The 17,617-nt window shown below is 41.8% G+C and overlaps 1 protein-coding gene across 1 annotated transcript in view; it reads right to left on the reverse strand.

The window, feature by feature from the left end:
* LOC126538922 (uncharacterized) overlaps positions 1-17,410 on the reverse strand; it is a 54,538-nt gene extending 37,128 nt beyond the window's left edge. Inside the window, exons 1-3 of the mRNA XM_072288958.1 lie at positions 16,785-17,410; positions 16,508-16,645; positions 13,545-13,664 (exon numbers count right to left, since the gene is read on the reverse strand). Coding sequence (XP_072145059.1) covers positions 13,545-13,664; positions 16,508-16,645; positions 16,785-17,403 — 877 coding nt within the window. The 5' untranslated portion in view covers positions 17,404-17,410. The remainder of the gene's footprint in view (positions 1-13,544; positions 13,665-16,507; positions 16,646-16,784) is intronic.
* Between the last annotated feature and the right edge of the window lie 207 nt (positions 17,411-17,617).

Here is a 17,617-nt window from a genome sequence, read left to right on the forward strand (position 1 = left end):
TGCATAGCGTTGAACTATCTTTCTTCTACTGTGGGCCCTTATTTTTGTGTGTCTGGGGCATCTCCCTAAAAGCGCTTCGTCCTGTCGTCTCTCTTGTGTCCGTTGTTTCGCGTTAAACAACGTAATTGTGGATTCCCCCAAACTAGCCAACCAACGCATTGCGCTGAACTATGTTTCTTTTACTGGGGGCCCTGATTTTTGTGTGTCTGTGTCATCTCCTGAAAAGTAATTATGGAATGGCACAAATTAACCAGCCATCGCATCATGCTGAACTATGTTATTCTACTGTGGGCGTTATTTTGATGTGTCTGTGGCATCGAGCCCTATCGGAAAATCTAGCATGGTGGGTACTGGAAATAATAATGGGTATAATGGAAATCATAAGGGGCATGATGGAAATCATGGTGAAAATAGTGGGCAATGCTGGGAGGCTGTGCCCACCATGGTGGGCAATGCTGGGAAGCAGCAAACAGTATGGTGGGTGTAGTGTAAAGGATGGTGGGTAACGTTCTACTATGCTGGGAGGCTGTGCCCACCATTGCAGGCATGCTGGGAGGGAATGGGCAGTAGATGGGTATAGTGTGAAGGATGATGGGCTGCAGTGTGCTATGCTGGGAAACAGCTAGAGCCAGATAGTGGGTCGGAAACAACAATGGTGGGTGTACTTTAAGGAGTGGTGGCTGTGATGGGTGACAGTGTGTAGCAGCAAGCAACATACTCGGCATGAAAATTGACAGTACTTGTATCTGGGAAAAAGCAAGAAATTTTTGGTACACCAAGTTTGACTGCTTTAAATGCCGATTTAAGAACATTTAACTGAAAAGCCTACAGCTAGCAATTTTATATGCTGGAATATGAAGCTCAATTTTCATTCAGTTGTGAATAAATCAGGAAGCCATACAATTGGAATAATAAACGTAATTATGTTATGAATAAAATTGTTTTGCATTATTTGATGGCTGAAAATTAAAACTGAACCACATAGTTATAATTTTTTATGTAGAATGATGTTCTGAATTTTTGGCATTCAGCAGTATTATGCGGTACGTATGTTAACGTGTCCATGCATGCCTTTTGGTCTAACCCCCAACAAACACACTTCGACCCCACAACATTCTGACTTCATCGAATGGGGTCAGCACCAACTCGGGTATAGTCACAGCACGTAAGTAATGCTGTTCAATGTAGTGTAATGAACAGCTACAATTGCAACACTGCTGCACACGAGGTGACCGAGCAGATGCTAAAGGTCTCCCAATTAATCACAAATCACCAGTAGTGTCCTGTATCAGGACTACTGTTACAAGAGGGTGCGTTACCTTGTGCTTATTAAAACTAAATTGTGTTGGAGTCAATGGTGCTGTCACTAAAGAATACCAACAACGCAAGTTTTGTTGTACCCATTTTTTCAAATGCATTAATAGTCCAGGCTTTTCTGGTCAAGGCTCTTAAATACTACAAAGGTGACACGAACATTGAACATTCTTAAGCAGAATTTTTCAATATGCAATCGCAACCATGTCTGTTTCCTATGCTGTAAACAATGATAGGCAAATGCCATGGCAATTTACACCAGCATTTATGGGAAGCTGACTAGAGCGACCTTAGCCATAAGAAATAATATTGTTTATCAAGTCAATGTTTATGAGGTTCATGCTCGTTGAACTATTCAACTATTTCTGCAATAGTAACATTGATGTGCCTTCATGGTTTCCTGTCCAGCTTTGGTCATATACAAGTCAAGCCATGTACTTTCTAACAAAAAAGCTACATTTTCAAATGCGAAATGATGCTTTTACTACAGTGAACTGTACTTTGACAAGTGACGCGCAGTTCAGCATGTTGCCATGCAGAAGCACATCGTCTCTCGAAAAGTTAAGCGACCTGGAGCAAAGAATTTTACCCTGACTGCGCTTAAGCACTTACATTTATAAGAATCTGCAAAACAGCATAATGCACATCTCTACGCAAGGAGGGATGCCAGTTTTACTATTGCATTCGCTGCCACATAGGCGGCACAGCTTCTAAGCACGAATTTCTTTTATATCACTGTATGCATGGAATAAAACACAAACTCCTAAAAAATATATGGAATACCACTTAAAATATTATGCTGAATATAGAAGTTGCGTGGTAAGAATCCAGCCCTACACTGTTTCAATGTAAAGTGTCACAAAATCCCATTTCTCACTACTATTCCTGGCGATCTAAACTTGGCAATTCCTATATGAACCACAAACAATGTGTTCGATTCGATCACTATAAATTATGGTCTTTTAATTTCCACCAAAATCTCACTTCAGGTTCTGTGCAGTTTGAAACTATTTATTACACCTTGTGTCAGAAAGTGTAATACGACAGGGACCAAGATTATGAACACGCATACACAGTGCTATTGCACTGTGTATGTCACTTCTTAATGTTCGTCCCTGTCATATCGCACTGCTCCGTGTCCATTATGAATAGAAACCAACTAACCCGCCAACATGCCCTAGCAAATAAAACAGTGGACCTATTTTAGAACAGAAAGGTGCGTTTCAATATCGGTGACTTGAGGCAATGGTCTTCCTGTCTATGCTACGTCATTGTTTTGGTAAATACATGTCTTTCAGTAAACACCAACTAGGCGAAGAATAATAACATGTAAGAGTACCTTAGGTGCATTTAAAGGTGCTGATGTTCATTCACAGAAAGTGCCAATATATTGTTACTGTTGAGAATTGACAAAATATCTTAATCAGAAAAGTAGACGTGTATGCTGAAGTTAACAGCAGAATATAAATTGCTGCAACACTGCATCTGTAGATTTTGGATGCATTGTCAAGAGACACAAAAGAACCAGAGCAGATTTGTTTTCTCACAATGCACAGTAAAGCAGCAAGTAGCACTTGCAAACCATTGGTCACATTGACAGGCCTGTTATGTTTCCCATGCGCTGAAATGCTTGCAAGCTGAACCTTTACAAGAACTGTAAATTCAGCTTACCATTTAGAGCTTAACACATTGACAAGCCGCTAGACACAACCTGTGGCACTTGCGACACGGATGAGCTAGCCCCAGCCCATCATTTGCTATCAAACTGCCCTGCCCTCTCCTTACTGCAAAAGACCTTCCTTGCTGGGATACAGAGCTCAATTCTTACGCTTAGTGATTAGCCTTCCAAGTGGTACCCTTACCCACCAAAACGCCATATACAACAGCTTGATCCTATACCTGTTGATTGAAACAATTCACGTAACATGGGCACTTGATCACAAGTTCCATAGGGGTTGCCTTTCATTATTTATTAACATCTTTCTTCTTATCTCTTTCTCTCTCCCTCCCACAAAAAGTACACTGTGCAGATCACATAATGTGAGACTAAGAGAACTGGATTAGGCTGCCACACTGCAAAAAGTTCTTATGGAATTCCATTTTGTAAGCTCGTCAGTGCCCACTGAAATAAAATACCATAAAATGAATGCCGAAAATTTTGAGCATGTTCATCATAATTAGCATGTAAACTGCATTGCAGCGGCATATAACAGGCTTGTCACATAAAAACTGCTACCCTATAGGGCAGAAGTTTAAGCCGACACAGGGGCACCAAGTAACAAATTCATCACAAATGAACTACTGTAGCCCACTAAGTCTAGGAGAACTAAGTAAAGGCCATATATTTAGATCATGTTCTCATGCTTCCCGACTTCAGCATGGATGTTTCACACTTGGAACTGGCACTATCCTCTATTGACAGAACCTATAGTAGCTAAATGTGATTGTTTGTTATTCATACACTTCTCAAACTTGCACCAACAGTACATGACATGCGACCGAGGAAGAGGCATTGATGGTGCTCATGGCACTGAAACATATTGAGAAGGCCAGCACTTCAGACTGTACTGAAGATCATGCGAAAATGTCATATGCTAATAGCACAAACTCGTTTGAGCTCCAACTTCATAAGCACACATGAACTTCATATGCCAGCATTACAAGAGGCTGTAATGTAATGACTGCACTGAAAGACAAAATTTAGGAGCGCACATAGCACTAAACTGCGAGAGAAAAAAAAACTGTTGTTTCAGTTTCCTTGCAGGCTTCCTGAGAACACCAAGCATATGAAGCAAATTAAATTACATTATGGCATTTTACATGCCAAAACCACGATCTGATTATGAGGCACACTATAGTGGGGGACGCCTGAAATTTGGACCACCTTGGGTTCTTTAATGCGCACCTAAATCTAATAAGTACACGGGTGTTTTCGTACTTTACACCCATCGAAATGCAGCCACCATGGCCGGTATTCGATCCCGTGACCTCGTGCTTAGCTGCCCAACACCACAGCCACTAAGCAATCATGGCGGGTAGCAAATAAAGCAGAATAAAAGCATATATGACTATACTGCCAGGCACTTCATAATACCCCTTAGTGAATCACATGGAAATTACAGGACCAAGGAAACAACCGTGCTTAAAAAGTTATCTGACAAAAGTTTTTTAGCACTTCAAAAGAAAGTTTTATACAAGTTCAAAACAAAAATCATGGAATGAAGACAATGGGCAATGTTTGCTATTACAGTACTCCTACATACATGCCAGTTTTACTTACATGGAAATTTACATACATGGAAATTTTACATACATGGAAATAAAAACAGGCAGACAGCAACACAAGCTATTTACAATGCAAGCAAATGAAATGCAGATATGACAGCTTGAACAAAATTTAGGAAAACTACTTTTGGTAACATAGGTGAAATAAAGGTGCCTCCTATTTACAAAAGAATTTTCTTTTGTTGCGCATAATCAAATTGTCATAACTATCAGCACATTGTTTATGCCCACCGCAGAACGAAGGCGTCTCCAAGTGATCTCCAATTACCCGTATTGCACTAGCTTACTTCAACTGGCAGCTGCCAATTTCCTCATTTCACCACTCCACCTTATTTTCTGCCATTTTCGACTGCACTTCACTTCCCTTGGCACCCACATTCTTTAAATCCTGTGGTCGATTACCTGGCCTGCCAAGCTACATTTCTTTCTCTTAATGTCTTTTGGAATATCGGCTATGCCCGTTTATTCTCCGACCCAGACCGCTCTCTTCCCATTTACAGTTACACCCAATATAATATGTTTGATCACATAAACAATATCAAAGTGTCATTTATCACCAGCAATACAATATCTTGATGAAAATTTTCTTTTTTATGCTTTCACATTATGTAGAATACAACAAACATTTACAGAGAATCCCTAATTAGCTTTCCCACCTTCATTATCCTTCTGTCTGTTGCTATATTTGTAAATTAGGTCATTGGTCAGTTGCCTCTATGTTGCCCTCTCAGCAACCCAGTCTTCCTTTAGGGCCCTAATGCTTAAAGGTTTGTGCATACTATATTGCCACCTCTTAGGCAGACCACAGTCCTTCTTGCCACTAAAGCTAGTTGTCGATATCTCTTTGCCAATATAAGAGCTGTCATGTTGATATTTAGGTGCAAAAAGGGCAAAGAGAACAAAGTAAGCACGGATACCAATGTCCATGTGTTTGCTGTTCTATGTCCATTTTACACTGAAGTTTCAATGTGAATCAAGATCAGCTAGCCCAGCTTTCAGTTCTTAAGCAGCAGCTAGCATTTTTCAATACCTGGCCAAACCGTCAAAGCCGATGGTTGACATCATCAACATCTTTGCTAGAATGTCAGTGAATTTCTCAATTGTAATTAATCTAAATCCATGAACCATCACGTCCATTTCTTCGAAATTCTGGTCTTGTTATTCAGGATTGTTCAGTCCTGTACAGCAGTGCAGATTTTACGTGTTATTCTTTATACTTGTCTCACTTTGTTGCAGAGAAATCTTTGAATTTCCTAGATGTTTTCATTCTGCCTGCACCATGCTGGCTACTTTAACCACGCTGCTTTTTCCAACACAACATTTTAAAGCTACTTGAGATGAGGCCTAGACTGGGCTTTCAATACCTCTAACGCGTCATAGCCGCATTTTCTGGTACAAGAAATGCTGAAGCTGCAATGGCATGAAGTAAAATCATATGTTATCACTATGTGTGCACTGTTCAGTACAATGTTCTACCAGCTCAGAGGCACTATCCAACCACTTGCATTAGCATTCTTGTCACCTACCTCCTAAAGTATGCTGCATTTACGAGACCCAAAATGAATTAGAATTGCTTTTTTTATTCGCACATTTAGTGAAGCATTGCCAAATATTAATTACCCACAAAGAACTTTGCCCGAAGCACAGTACACTTTTCCGAGTGCCCTCAGTGCTTCATTTGTTTTCCTCTTTAGCGCCTCTATATTCTAAGGAGGCTTTCTCTTAACCCTTTTTGTGCCAAGGACAAGTTTCACTTTCATTTGTCACAAACAAACGAAAAGTGCAATTATTTTGGTATGAACGCAGCACCTCTAGATTGTGCCAGGTTCACAAGAACTATAACGTTATTTTTGGGGGGACATTTGTTGGCGGGAACAAGCAGAAATCTGGTTCCCCTGGATTTCTGATATGGCAGCACAGAGTTGCAAGATACAACGAAGATCTGCACATTTTCAATTGCTGGAATTGTGTTTTTGATGTTTGTTCCATTCAACTAAACAATTAGACCAGCTAAGCTCTAGCATGTCATGTTCGGAGCTTTATCCAAGTAGTGCTGATCATAGCGAGTAATAATGTGAACCTTTGCCAACCTCCCTTGCAAGGATACGACTCAAAAGAAACACACTGTAGCAAGTGCCTCAGCAATTGCCATTCTTCAATGCCAATTGCCATTCTTCAATGCCAGTTACCACATGGAGAACAAGAAAAGCACCCTTTGGCTTCCATGCCAAAAAATAAGATGTTTCATATAGTTTTTCTCTGGCCATGCATTGATATACTCAAAAACAGGAAAAAAAATTGACAGTAATTGGCAACAGAAAATAGGAAACGCACTGCTATTTCAAAAATGAAAGCTGTTAACAATGAATGAGTCATTAAAAATATCAAACATTTGCTGCTTTGCAGAAAAGGAAAAATGACATACAAGAAGCTACGCACTTGCTTTAGCCTAGGAAATTAGTTGCAGGGGGCAAGATCTGAGGAGCAGGGACGTTGTACGGTTGTCATCCCACGTTTTGTCAAAAAGTGCCACATGCTGAGTGCTGTGTTGGCAAAGGTACTGCTGTGGTGCACAAGCCCACTGCACATTCACAGAGTAAGGCATTTACTCCTAACCACATAACATAAATACTTGTAAATACTGTAAATATGCTGGTCGACTACCTGAACTTGTGGTGCAAATTTAAAATTAACAAGCCCTTTTATGTCACACAATTTCTCAATACAGAAATGAAATAAACGCACAGATGTTATGTCCACCACAGCAAAACTGATGCAGTCAATGGAGCCTTATAAGAAAGCAATGCAGTGAGCAGACATAATTTTGCACAAGGTCACTGCTTGCCTATGGAGATGACAGCGCAGCATGTGTACCTAGTGACGTGCATCGGTGTTAACGTCCCTCTCCCACCTGAGTGAAAAATTCTCGTTCCTCTCTCATAATGCATTCATAACCAAATTCAATCTCTTTCAATTTTGTTTGGCAAGTCACAAATGAATGTTTTTCCTTCATTTGTGAAATTGATATACATACAGGTGTCAGCCACCTCCTCTGGAAGCAATAAATCTAAATTTCTGTCCGGTGACAAGAAGCATTCCTTAATGTGAGGAGGCACTGCAGTTGCATCTGCAATAATTAGTGGCCTGCAGAAGAGAGCACAAATGTCTGCCTCTTTTACAAAGAATATCTTTTCGATGCATTTGTAGCAGCCACTGTTTGTTCTGATGAATCTTGTGTCAGATTTCGTTGCTCTTTGGTAGGCAGTGCTGTGAAATACTTGTTTCTTCATAATGAAACGCTCATACTCCACTGCCCTTGTTATGGATATCCCACAAGAATGGTGAAGTTTGTCCTGTTCATTAGCACTGAGAGCTGTAACTTTTCCTTTTCCCAGCAAAGTCAAATTGCAAACATGTAATGCCTTTTTATGGGTGGGTACCCAATGAATTCATTGCAAAGCTCTCTTTCTTGAATAGATAACAGGGGACTTTCTATCAGCTGATTCAGCTTTTGTGCCATGATGACTCGTTCAGTTATCTGCCGTGGTAGCCCGTTTGCAGCTGACACGAGGCGCACAATGCTTCCATTCCCCCTCTCAAATACAAACGCTGAATGTGCCCAAAGTGGTCCAAGTGAGCGAGCACAGTTTGCCAAGTGTTGTAGGGCATGGACATTGAACGTCATGAATGCTGTGCCGTATAATGTCTTGCAGCGGCAAACGAAATTGCTCAGGAGGGCCTCTGAAAAAGAAAGCATTGCCTTAAGTTGTTGCAAGTGTTTGACAGCATTTCAAAAGAGCATTAACACACTCCAATAATTATTTGTCTAATCTAAGTTCTGTTAACATTAAACAGAATTTGCAATTAACTTATGGGTTTTCACATCCACCAGCTGTGCTGTAGGCTATGAGGAATGCCAAATGTAGGGCTCTCCAGATTAATCGTGACCATCTAGGGTTCTTTATTAAAGTGAAGTTTCCTTTGCCTCTTCCTTCGACTTTCCCACTGCTCTCTGGCACACCGTGTCGGGGGGTGGTTCAGAGCGTGTGTATGCATGGAAGTAGCGTGGCAAGAAGAAAAGAGATGTGAGAAACTTCTAGACTACATCGTGTCAAATGTGCACAATGTCCTCTGAAGCTCCCTGGGCGTTGCCAATTTGCCTCTTGACAGCTGTAATTATCCATGACCTCCCGTGCGCTTACTTTTCTACTAAAGTGCAAGTCTGCAGAGGGAAGCTAGATAGAATGGATGAGAGGAGGCGAGGAGGCAGAGAATGGGTAGAACTGACGCAGTCGCGAAATGAGTGAATAACAGCATTGCCACCCTTCGCTCACAGTTCTCATACAAATACAAGGGGGGTGATATAGGGAAAAGGTGACATGAGAAGGCAAGGAAACGCTACTACTATAGACCATCTTTTTATGGGCGCTGCCATACTGCGTATGCAGTGGCACCATCTATGGACAGTCGGCATGTTGGCTTGGGCGAGCACTCTGTGTTGTATGCCAAGCGTACAATCGCCGGCAGTTTCTGGTTGTTCTCGTGCTCGCGCTATCTGCTTTGCATGACCTGGCATCTGCTAGATGGGAAACAGTTCTGTGAGACGTACCGAAGCAATTGAAGTCAGCGTGGGCGGAGTTTCTGCAGCGCTGAGGCGGACGTAGCACCAAGCATGATGTGTGCGCGTGTTTGAGCCTAATGTCAGCATCGGAGATGAGTTTTGAATTTCTAGAAATTTGTTTCATTAAAGTGACCTTACTGCGGCATTCTCACTGTAATTTTAAGCTATGGTTTAGCAGCAATGCATAGTTTCGAAGCATACGACTACCCCAAAAGCGTGGGTTCTCTTCTGTTACAGAATAAGTTGTGCTGTTTAATTTGACAGGTGTTCAAACCGTTATTTGCAGATAGATTTCACGGCTATATACCTCTTTTGTTGGACGAGGCTTCTGCCCACGAATAAACTAGTTCTGGTTAATAATAACAGCATACTGTACAATGTGAATTACACTTTTCAAGTGGTTAAGTGATCATCTGCAGACTGCGTGATTTTCTGAAGCAGTGGTAGATGCTGGGTTACAGATCGCTTTGTTCTATATAACACTTGGTCCAAGCATGCGGCATGACCATGCGAGGTTTTACTGTAGCGTTAGAACATTTTCCCTTTTTTTTCCAGCAAAAGAAGAGAATAAGAGCTGACATTTTTTTTTTTTCGTCTCATCCTAGCAACCACCTGTCATATAGAAATTCTGTTTTAAGAAATAGTTGCCAGATTCACTTTATTCGATCCGCTTTGGATATTACTGTTTTACAGAGCAAAAACACAATGCCAAACCACAAAGCTTATATGGTCTACGAAGTTTTACGAACTGCAGTGATTGCTGTATTGAGAAAAACCATCAGCCTCAGACAGCAGGCTAGCATAGACACTTCACAGTGATTTGAAGTCTACTAGACTTGAAATCATCCTTCTCATCCGACATCCTTCTTGTGGATTTCAAGTCTACTAAACTTGAAATCCAAGAGAAGGATGCCGGTGACTGACGCAAATATTTCATAACCATTGGCGCTTAGACGGGTCGGAGATGCATTGGGTCAGCCGTACACAAGCATGCACTTTTACGTTTTAATTCCTACACCAAGCGATCAGACAGTGAGATGATTTCTCTTTGTCGAATGCATATGGATATAATCAAAATAGTTCACAGCACGTACACACACCGCGGCTGATGATGCACGTCGCTTGTTTGTGCACTCAAGAGAAGTTTCCGCATATTGTAGTTACTGCTGTGCCGAATGGCTACAAAGTGGTTCCTCGACGACCTTGTATGCACTGACATCACATACATTTCACAGAGAACAAGCTAAAACATCTCCAAATGGTTTTGCAGCACGCTATAGCAACACGTACAAGCTGCGCCGCGCCGACTCGCAAAAGCCAGAGGAGGAAAGGCTCATTGCGCAAACTTTCCTCCTCACCTGATTAAATGGTCCTTAGACACGACAGCGGTGGCAAGGAAACTAGATAAACTTAAGTTCAAGGCATGGTAGGGTGTGCTTCTGCTATATCTGAAAAATAAAATGATCCAAATATGTCTAGCGGACAACTTACGCACGGCGTGCAGAAGCAGAGCCGCATTAACTAAAGCACACCGGAGGGTCTTGGTGACACGACAGAAGCGGCCACACGTCAGATCAACACGTCTGTGCTCGCCGTGGTAGCTTTGCGGCTATGGCATTGCTCGAGGTCATGGATCTGATCCCGACCGCAGCAGCTGCGCTTTGACGGGGGCGAAAGAAAAAAACGCTTGCCCACTTAGATTTAGGGCCACGTTAAAGAACACCACGGTGTCAAAATTAATCCAGAGTCCGCCACTACAGCCTGCCTCAAAATCTGATTGTGGTTTTGGCACGTACAGCCCTGTAATCCTGAAGTTTAATGCTTCTGCCACGATACGATCTGCCATGTGTGTTATGTGTACTACGTAGACAAACAGCAGTGGAGTACGCAAGGTATTGTTTAACAGGTTTTGGAATGAACACTGAAATGCTCTTGTGATAATCAACATCAACAAGGGCATGCAAAACAAGGAAAAGCATCACACCATGTGCACAAATAGTCTTTGCCTTTGTTAAGTGCAGAGAACAAAATAAATATGGCACTGCCAAACATGTCTCTCTTGTTTTTATTTAATTTTTTTATGCCTGACAAGGAGCATTTGTACAAATAAAACGACACGTGACTTGCAAATAGCTCTTTGCTATTACATGTACCAGTGAATTTTGCCAGTTTAAGTATGCTGATATCCAAAGAGGTGATCACATGTGTTAAATCGTTTGTGACAGTTACCAGGTACATCCTGTACTTTGGGCTGCCAGATAGCCAAAACCCCAATTTCTGTGTGGTTTTATTCTTAAACTAAGACACTCTGCGGATTTCTACTCCCTGCCTCCTTCCAAATTTCACTGAAATATGAAACCTGCAATTAATAGGCCCTGCCTGTAATCAATAAGCAACTAGCTTTATTTAGCCGTTGCTTCAAAAGAGTGCCTATTAGGTTTCAATTGAGCGATGACTAGTCATTCGATGCAATGATTCGATGCATTCGATGCAATGAAAAAAGCACATGGAACTACATCTAAGACAACAAATCCTACATTGAAATTGGTGCAGCAAGCTGCAAAAAGTACACATGGTGACATGGTGACACAATGTATATCATGAAAACCATTACATACCACACGACCTCACAAGTACTACCATCGTCATCATAATCAGCCCACTCTTATGTACACTGGCGGAAGGACAAAGGCCTCTCCCATCAATCTCCAATTACTCTGTCTTGTGCAAGCTGAATCCAACTTGTGCCTGCAAATTTTCTCATTTCATCACCCCACCTAATTTTTTGCATTTCTCAATTGCACTTACCCTGGCAGCCATTCTTAATTCTAATGAACCACCACTTAATCTGTTTCTATTCTTTAGCAAATTTCCTTCTTGTGTTCAGTGTCCCCTGTCAGTATTTGACCTAGATAAGCACACTCCTATAAACACGCTTCTAAACATACAATCTAATGCAAAAGTTTACAGAACGCTGGATCTGGAAAAATGCTGAACGTCTTCGAAGCCTCGGAACACAGCCAGTTTTAAGTTCAGGTGTACAGTTAGATGGTGCATGACCTTCACAGGGCCAGGCCTAACCCAACTTACACTGAGCAGGACCAACTTTGGTTCAAACTTCATGTGCACAGCTTCAGAGGACTGAAGCTTGTGCATTTCAAGTTTGAAGGCATGTTTCAACTAATTTTTAACATGATATATTATTTATACAAACAAAGGTGCTGTACATATGGCGCTGTCGGTTCGGTGGCTGATTGCTTGGGGTTCAGTTGAGCGATCATGGTAAACAATTTTGTCAGTCCCATCGACAAGGACAGTCATGCTATGAGAACTCGTGCCTGTCGGTTACATCATTGTTGGCCCATTCTGATAAAATCGTGTCAACGACACACTGTGCTGAATAGTTGGTGTCGCAGTGCCTTGTCAATCTCTTATCGTCCCAGTGTTACCATGCCTTAAACGAGCTCATAAAAGCAGGCACCTGCTGCCATCACCAGCAAAAGGGGGCCAATGCTGCAAGAAGACTTTGTCAGCAATGTGACGTTTTTGAAGTGTCGCCCAAGTGTAAGGCAAGGGTTTATCAATGAATTTGCTAGCCATCAATGCAGTGTAGCAACTACATGTTTCACGTTACAATCCGGACGAAGCCCTGGCTGCTATTTCCAAGTGGAGTTACAGTCTTACACTACAGATATTATCAGCACGGCACTGACGTAAAGCTACATACCAGTGGAGTTCCAATGCATTACACAGCACGAGTGTCTGCTGCAGTGCACATCTGTGCAGGTCCTTTTTTTTTCGGGGAACTGTTCCCCGATATCAGGCTGCACAGCTGCTGAAACATGCATTCCAAATGTTTTGCGATTAATCCGCTAGGGCAGGGCGCATGCACCATCGCACCATGAGAAAGGTGGATTGTTTAAAAGACTTTTACATCATTTTAGAAAACAGCCACCGTGTCCTTAGGTACCTTCGAGGATATATTCTGCACTTTGCCACACAAAAGAAGCTCCTAAAAATCACTTTTTTATCCCTTTAAGTGCATGAACAGTACTTCTTTATGATTACATACAGGATGATGTGCTAGTGTCCATGACTAACTGGGACCTCAAGTTGTGTTCATAAGAAGCAGTTACTGTTTTTGTAGCCAGCTTTTTGTTTTGTATACTGGACACACAATGCATTTTTGATGACTGCTATTCTGCTGTCCTCAATGTAGGCAGTCATGCTACACTCCAAGCTATGCACCAGAATATCCAAATTACACGTGAATGATCAAACAACACTGAAATAAACAGCATACAACTTCAAGTTGCTACATTACCAACATAGAAGCGCTGGTTGCTGTTCGTAGAAGTCAGGATCGCCTCAGTCAGTTGTTTACTGACACCTTGAAGTACACAGTGCATGTACTCAACATTTTGACCGTTCACGAGATCCAAACCTATAAAGAAAGTATGCATTGTGCAAGTCAAGCCAGTTCCTAGCATTGCTAGATCAAAGTAGCATACTGTGCAAAAAACATGCAAATAAAATCTCAGAATATGAGCTGCAGGTATTGCATTCATCCAACTAACCAAGTGCTAGCAGAAATACAAGCACCTACTTGTTAAAATGGTGAAAGTTGGCCAGGTTGGGTTCGATTCAATGTGAAGCAGCAGCAACTTATGAAAACATTGAAATTTGAGTAAGGTTTTTCCAATTCACTGTGAATTGCTACCACAAGTGATAATAGTCAAAAAGGGAAGTGCTGTTTTCTCCTTCTGTCTGTTGTCATTTTTAGCAGCAAAACTTTTCATTTCGCTTTAAAATTTAGCAGTCAACAATATTCTGAAGTTAAGAGCACTGCATAGCACTCATGCCACTGAGGTGCTGTCTAGCTCAACTGAAATTTTATTTTTCCAGTATACACTAGAAACAAACACTTGACTAAAAGCAGCCACAAACAGCTTGACTGGTCCACAAGGCACTGTTCATAACAGCGCAAGGACACTTCGTACTCCTTGAAGGGCACATAATCAAGAATACTAACAAAATAATGCAACTGAAGACATACCAAATAATGACAAAAAGAAATGTAAAAAGAAAAACGTCAACACTGTCATAGGTCACACCAGTGACAGGATAACTAACACGCATTTAAAAGGGTCTGAACTAGAGCTTGTGTGTATAGCTTCATTACAGGGAAACAGCACCAAAAAATGGACAGCACTTGTCCTGTACGTCTTTCTTGTCTTGTTTCTTTGCACTTTTTCCCCGTAATGCAATATTCACATGACATAACAACACAACAATTGCTTACTAAGAATAAGAGAAACGCATTAGACCTTTTTCACCTTGCATACAACTCACAAGAACATGTGACTGCACCAGAGGACACACTTTTTATAAAAGTAAACAAACCGACACAAACACCTAATGCAAACATTTGTTACACAATTTCATTTTGCCAAAATTAGGAGCGAATGAGAATTATGCATGTGCCTATTGATAGCTCATGTTTAGCTAAGTATAGTGCCAACAACATATTCTACTTCTGCTAACTTGTACTTCCTCAGCCTAAGCATACATACCATAAAATTACAAGCAAGCACCGCTATCCATGCAAGTGGCCACCTCCACTTTTCCTGCGACTTAACTTGGTACCAACTACCAAGAAATGCCTCCATCCTCTCTCCACCCTGTTCACTACTTCACGAGGTTCAGGTCCTCCTTTATTAAATGTGATCTTTTCGTGAAATTAAAGAAAACTGTAATTTCATGAGGATGACAAAATGTATTGTTCATCGGCATGTCTGCTGCTGCCTGAAGTGGCACCAGCTTAGCCACTTTTTGCATAACTTTGCATGGCCTTTTACAGTCATTAGTTATGTCAGAGGCATCAGTTGCAAGGTGTCCCGGATCCCGATGTAGATTTGGTGTGCAGTGCTTTGGTAGGTGGTCTGTACTTGACAGCCGGGCAGCATGCACTTCTATACAGTGAGGAAAATTTTTTAATGTTGAGGCTGCGGAGAGGCATCGGCGAACCAGGTGAATTGTGAACTGCTGCTGGTGCTGTACAGTCAGAGGATTGCACGCCCCTACAGCCCGAGTACAAAGAACCCACTTTTTTATCCAACTCAAACATTTCAGTAATTTGATGGGTTTGCGAACAATGGCGCAGAATAAGAAAAGTAAATTCATGTTAACCAAAGCTCTTTAGTAAAGGAAGTACTGACAAAGAAAGACATACACCAATCAAGTAAAGCTTCTTGTCTTAAGCCGTAAAGCCCTGCTTTAAAGAAAAAGCTTCCGTATGGAAGGCGCAATGTATTGTTTTTTCTTTTTCAAGTTTTACTTGGTCGGTGTATGTCTTTGTCCTGTTTCATCCCGACAAGACGGGCTTTTGCCAAACTCTCGATTGCAAAGGAAAGGCTGTGCTGTCTTTCTTTTTTTTTTCTTTTCATCAGAGGTATTCCACCGCTTCTTTAAGTTTGGTCGGTGACCAAGCGAATTGAGGGCTATGGTGCAATTTATTATGAATGAGCACAGTAAGTACAATTACGCACTTGTGGTAAAACAGATAAGACAAAATTTTACGGTGAGATTCACTAGGACACTGCAGCCACAAAGCATGGCCATAATGGTAGCTCTTGGCAAGCTGAATGGCAACTATGGTAAGAAGCATTTTGCATATGTTGCGTGACCAATTTACCCCTCGACATCAATAATCAGGGAAGCGAGAACAAAAATATTCTTCAATTGAAGTGGGGTAGAGCAGAAGCACTGCACTCTCCCAAATACCCACTGAACTGCACAGCAAAATCCCCAATGGCTTTGCTCTCAGCATTCACCTTAATGTTGCCTTGAACTTAAGTGTGTGAAAGCGCCAAGGATTGCTGTCATCATGGTGCTGACAGGGCCCTGGTAAATGTGCTCTGAATGTGGTGAAATCAGTCTATCGGCTAAAACATAAAAGTAGCCACTGCGATCTACTCGCACATCTAGTTTGATGGACAGCTCTTTTGACACCATGTCAAGAATGTCATATGCAATACCATGTTCCTTAGACAACACAAACGAATAGCAAAATTAAGGCTGGGCATTTTTGTTTGCGACAAATCCAGATCTCAGTGCTTGACTGCAATTGATTCTTGCAGCCTATGCACAGGAGGCAATCACGATCAAGAAATTAGATGCCGAGTAGACTCAATTGCAATAAGAAATGCTCCGTGCAGCACCGTACCAGTTAAGCAATCAGTTAACAATGATAAGCAAATTGACAGGACAACAATTAGCTTTTGCTACCTTTCAAGTTCATCAATGCTGATGGTCCTCTCACACTATTGATGACATCTTTGTAATCAAGTGCCATCTTCATATCTCTCCTGACGAGGTCCGAAGTCCGTGCCTCAACTGGCTCATCTGTGACGTATCTCATGCTCCCTAACGAAAATAAGAAATTAAAAAATGTGAAAATTGTATAAAACACCGCAAAGAGTGCATCTCTTCCAACACGCAGAACTCCTTTTTGCACATAGTTGGTTCTAGAGAAGAGTGCAAGAAAGTGGCATATACTACTCACCTTCCACATGCTCGCCCCTTATAAGGCACCAGGGGCATCCAAAGTAGCCGTTGAAAGGCACCATGTTTAGCACAGCTGCCCTTGCAGGCGCATCCACAGAACAACACAGCACGAAAGGCATAGACGTATGGACCCTGTTCTGGTAAGTCCATGTCACTGGTTTCGTGCTGTTCACTTCTTGCACGAACTTGTCAAGGAAGAGTTGCATGTTTGGATGCGACTCACCAAACCAAAGTCCTGCAAGTACCGGGTGCTTGAACCGCAAGTGTGGTGGCAGTTCATTAACGATGAACTGAATAGGCCACACAGATGTTTTTGACGACTTGAAGACTGGGCTGCCATCGGTGTTTATGGTCAGCGTCAAGTCATCGTCCGCAAGGCTTCTTGCCTTCTTCAGTTTAGCATAGCACCGAGCATTTGTTATATCACTTATTTTCGATGCCGGCAGTCGTGCTTTTACCAAACTCGACTCTAACTCAGATTTAGTTTTTTCTATCAAAAAGCTGAGCTGTTTGTGGAAGTCAAGGATGATAAAAAATGAGCCTTGCTCTTTCAGGGCCTGAAGTCTTTCAGTATGCTCGCAAATTTGGCACTGTGCCATTTTACCTTGTGGCGTCATTACTGCGCTGCATGTTCAGCATACATAATAGTACCGAAGCACTTCTTCTGCTTCATTGCTCCAAAGCTTGAGAAACATGTATTCGCTGCGCGGCAATACACTGGCACCAAAGAGAAAGTTAATAAGCTTTGAAAGATCACCTAGTGCCGTCCAAGTGAGACCGTGGGCAATAGCGTACGCCATAACTGCTGCAATTGCGCCAGCTTTCGTGACT

The sequence above is a fragment of the Dermacentor andersoni genome, chromosome 6, assembly GCF_023375885.2.
Source record: "Dermacentor andersoni chromosome 6, qqDerAnde1_hic_scaffold, whole genome shotgun sequence".
NCBI classification, from domain to species: Eukaryota; Metazoa; Arthropoda; class Arachnida; order Ixodida; family Ixodidae; genus Dermacentor; species Dermacentor andersoni.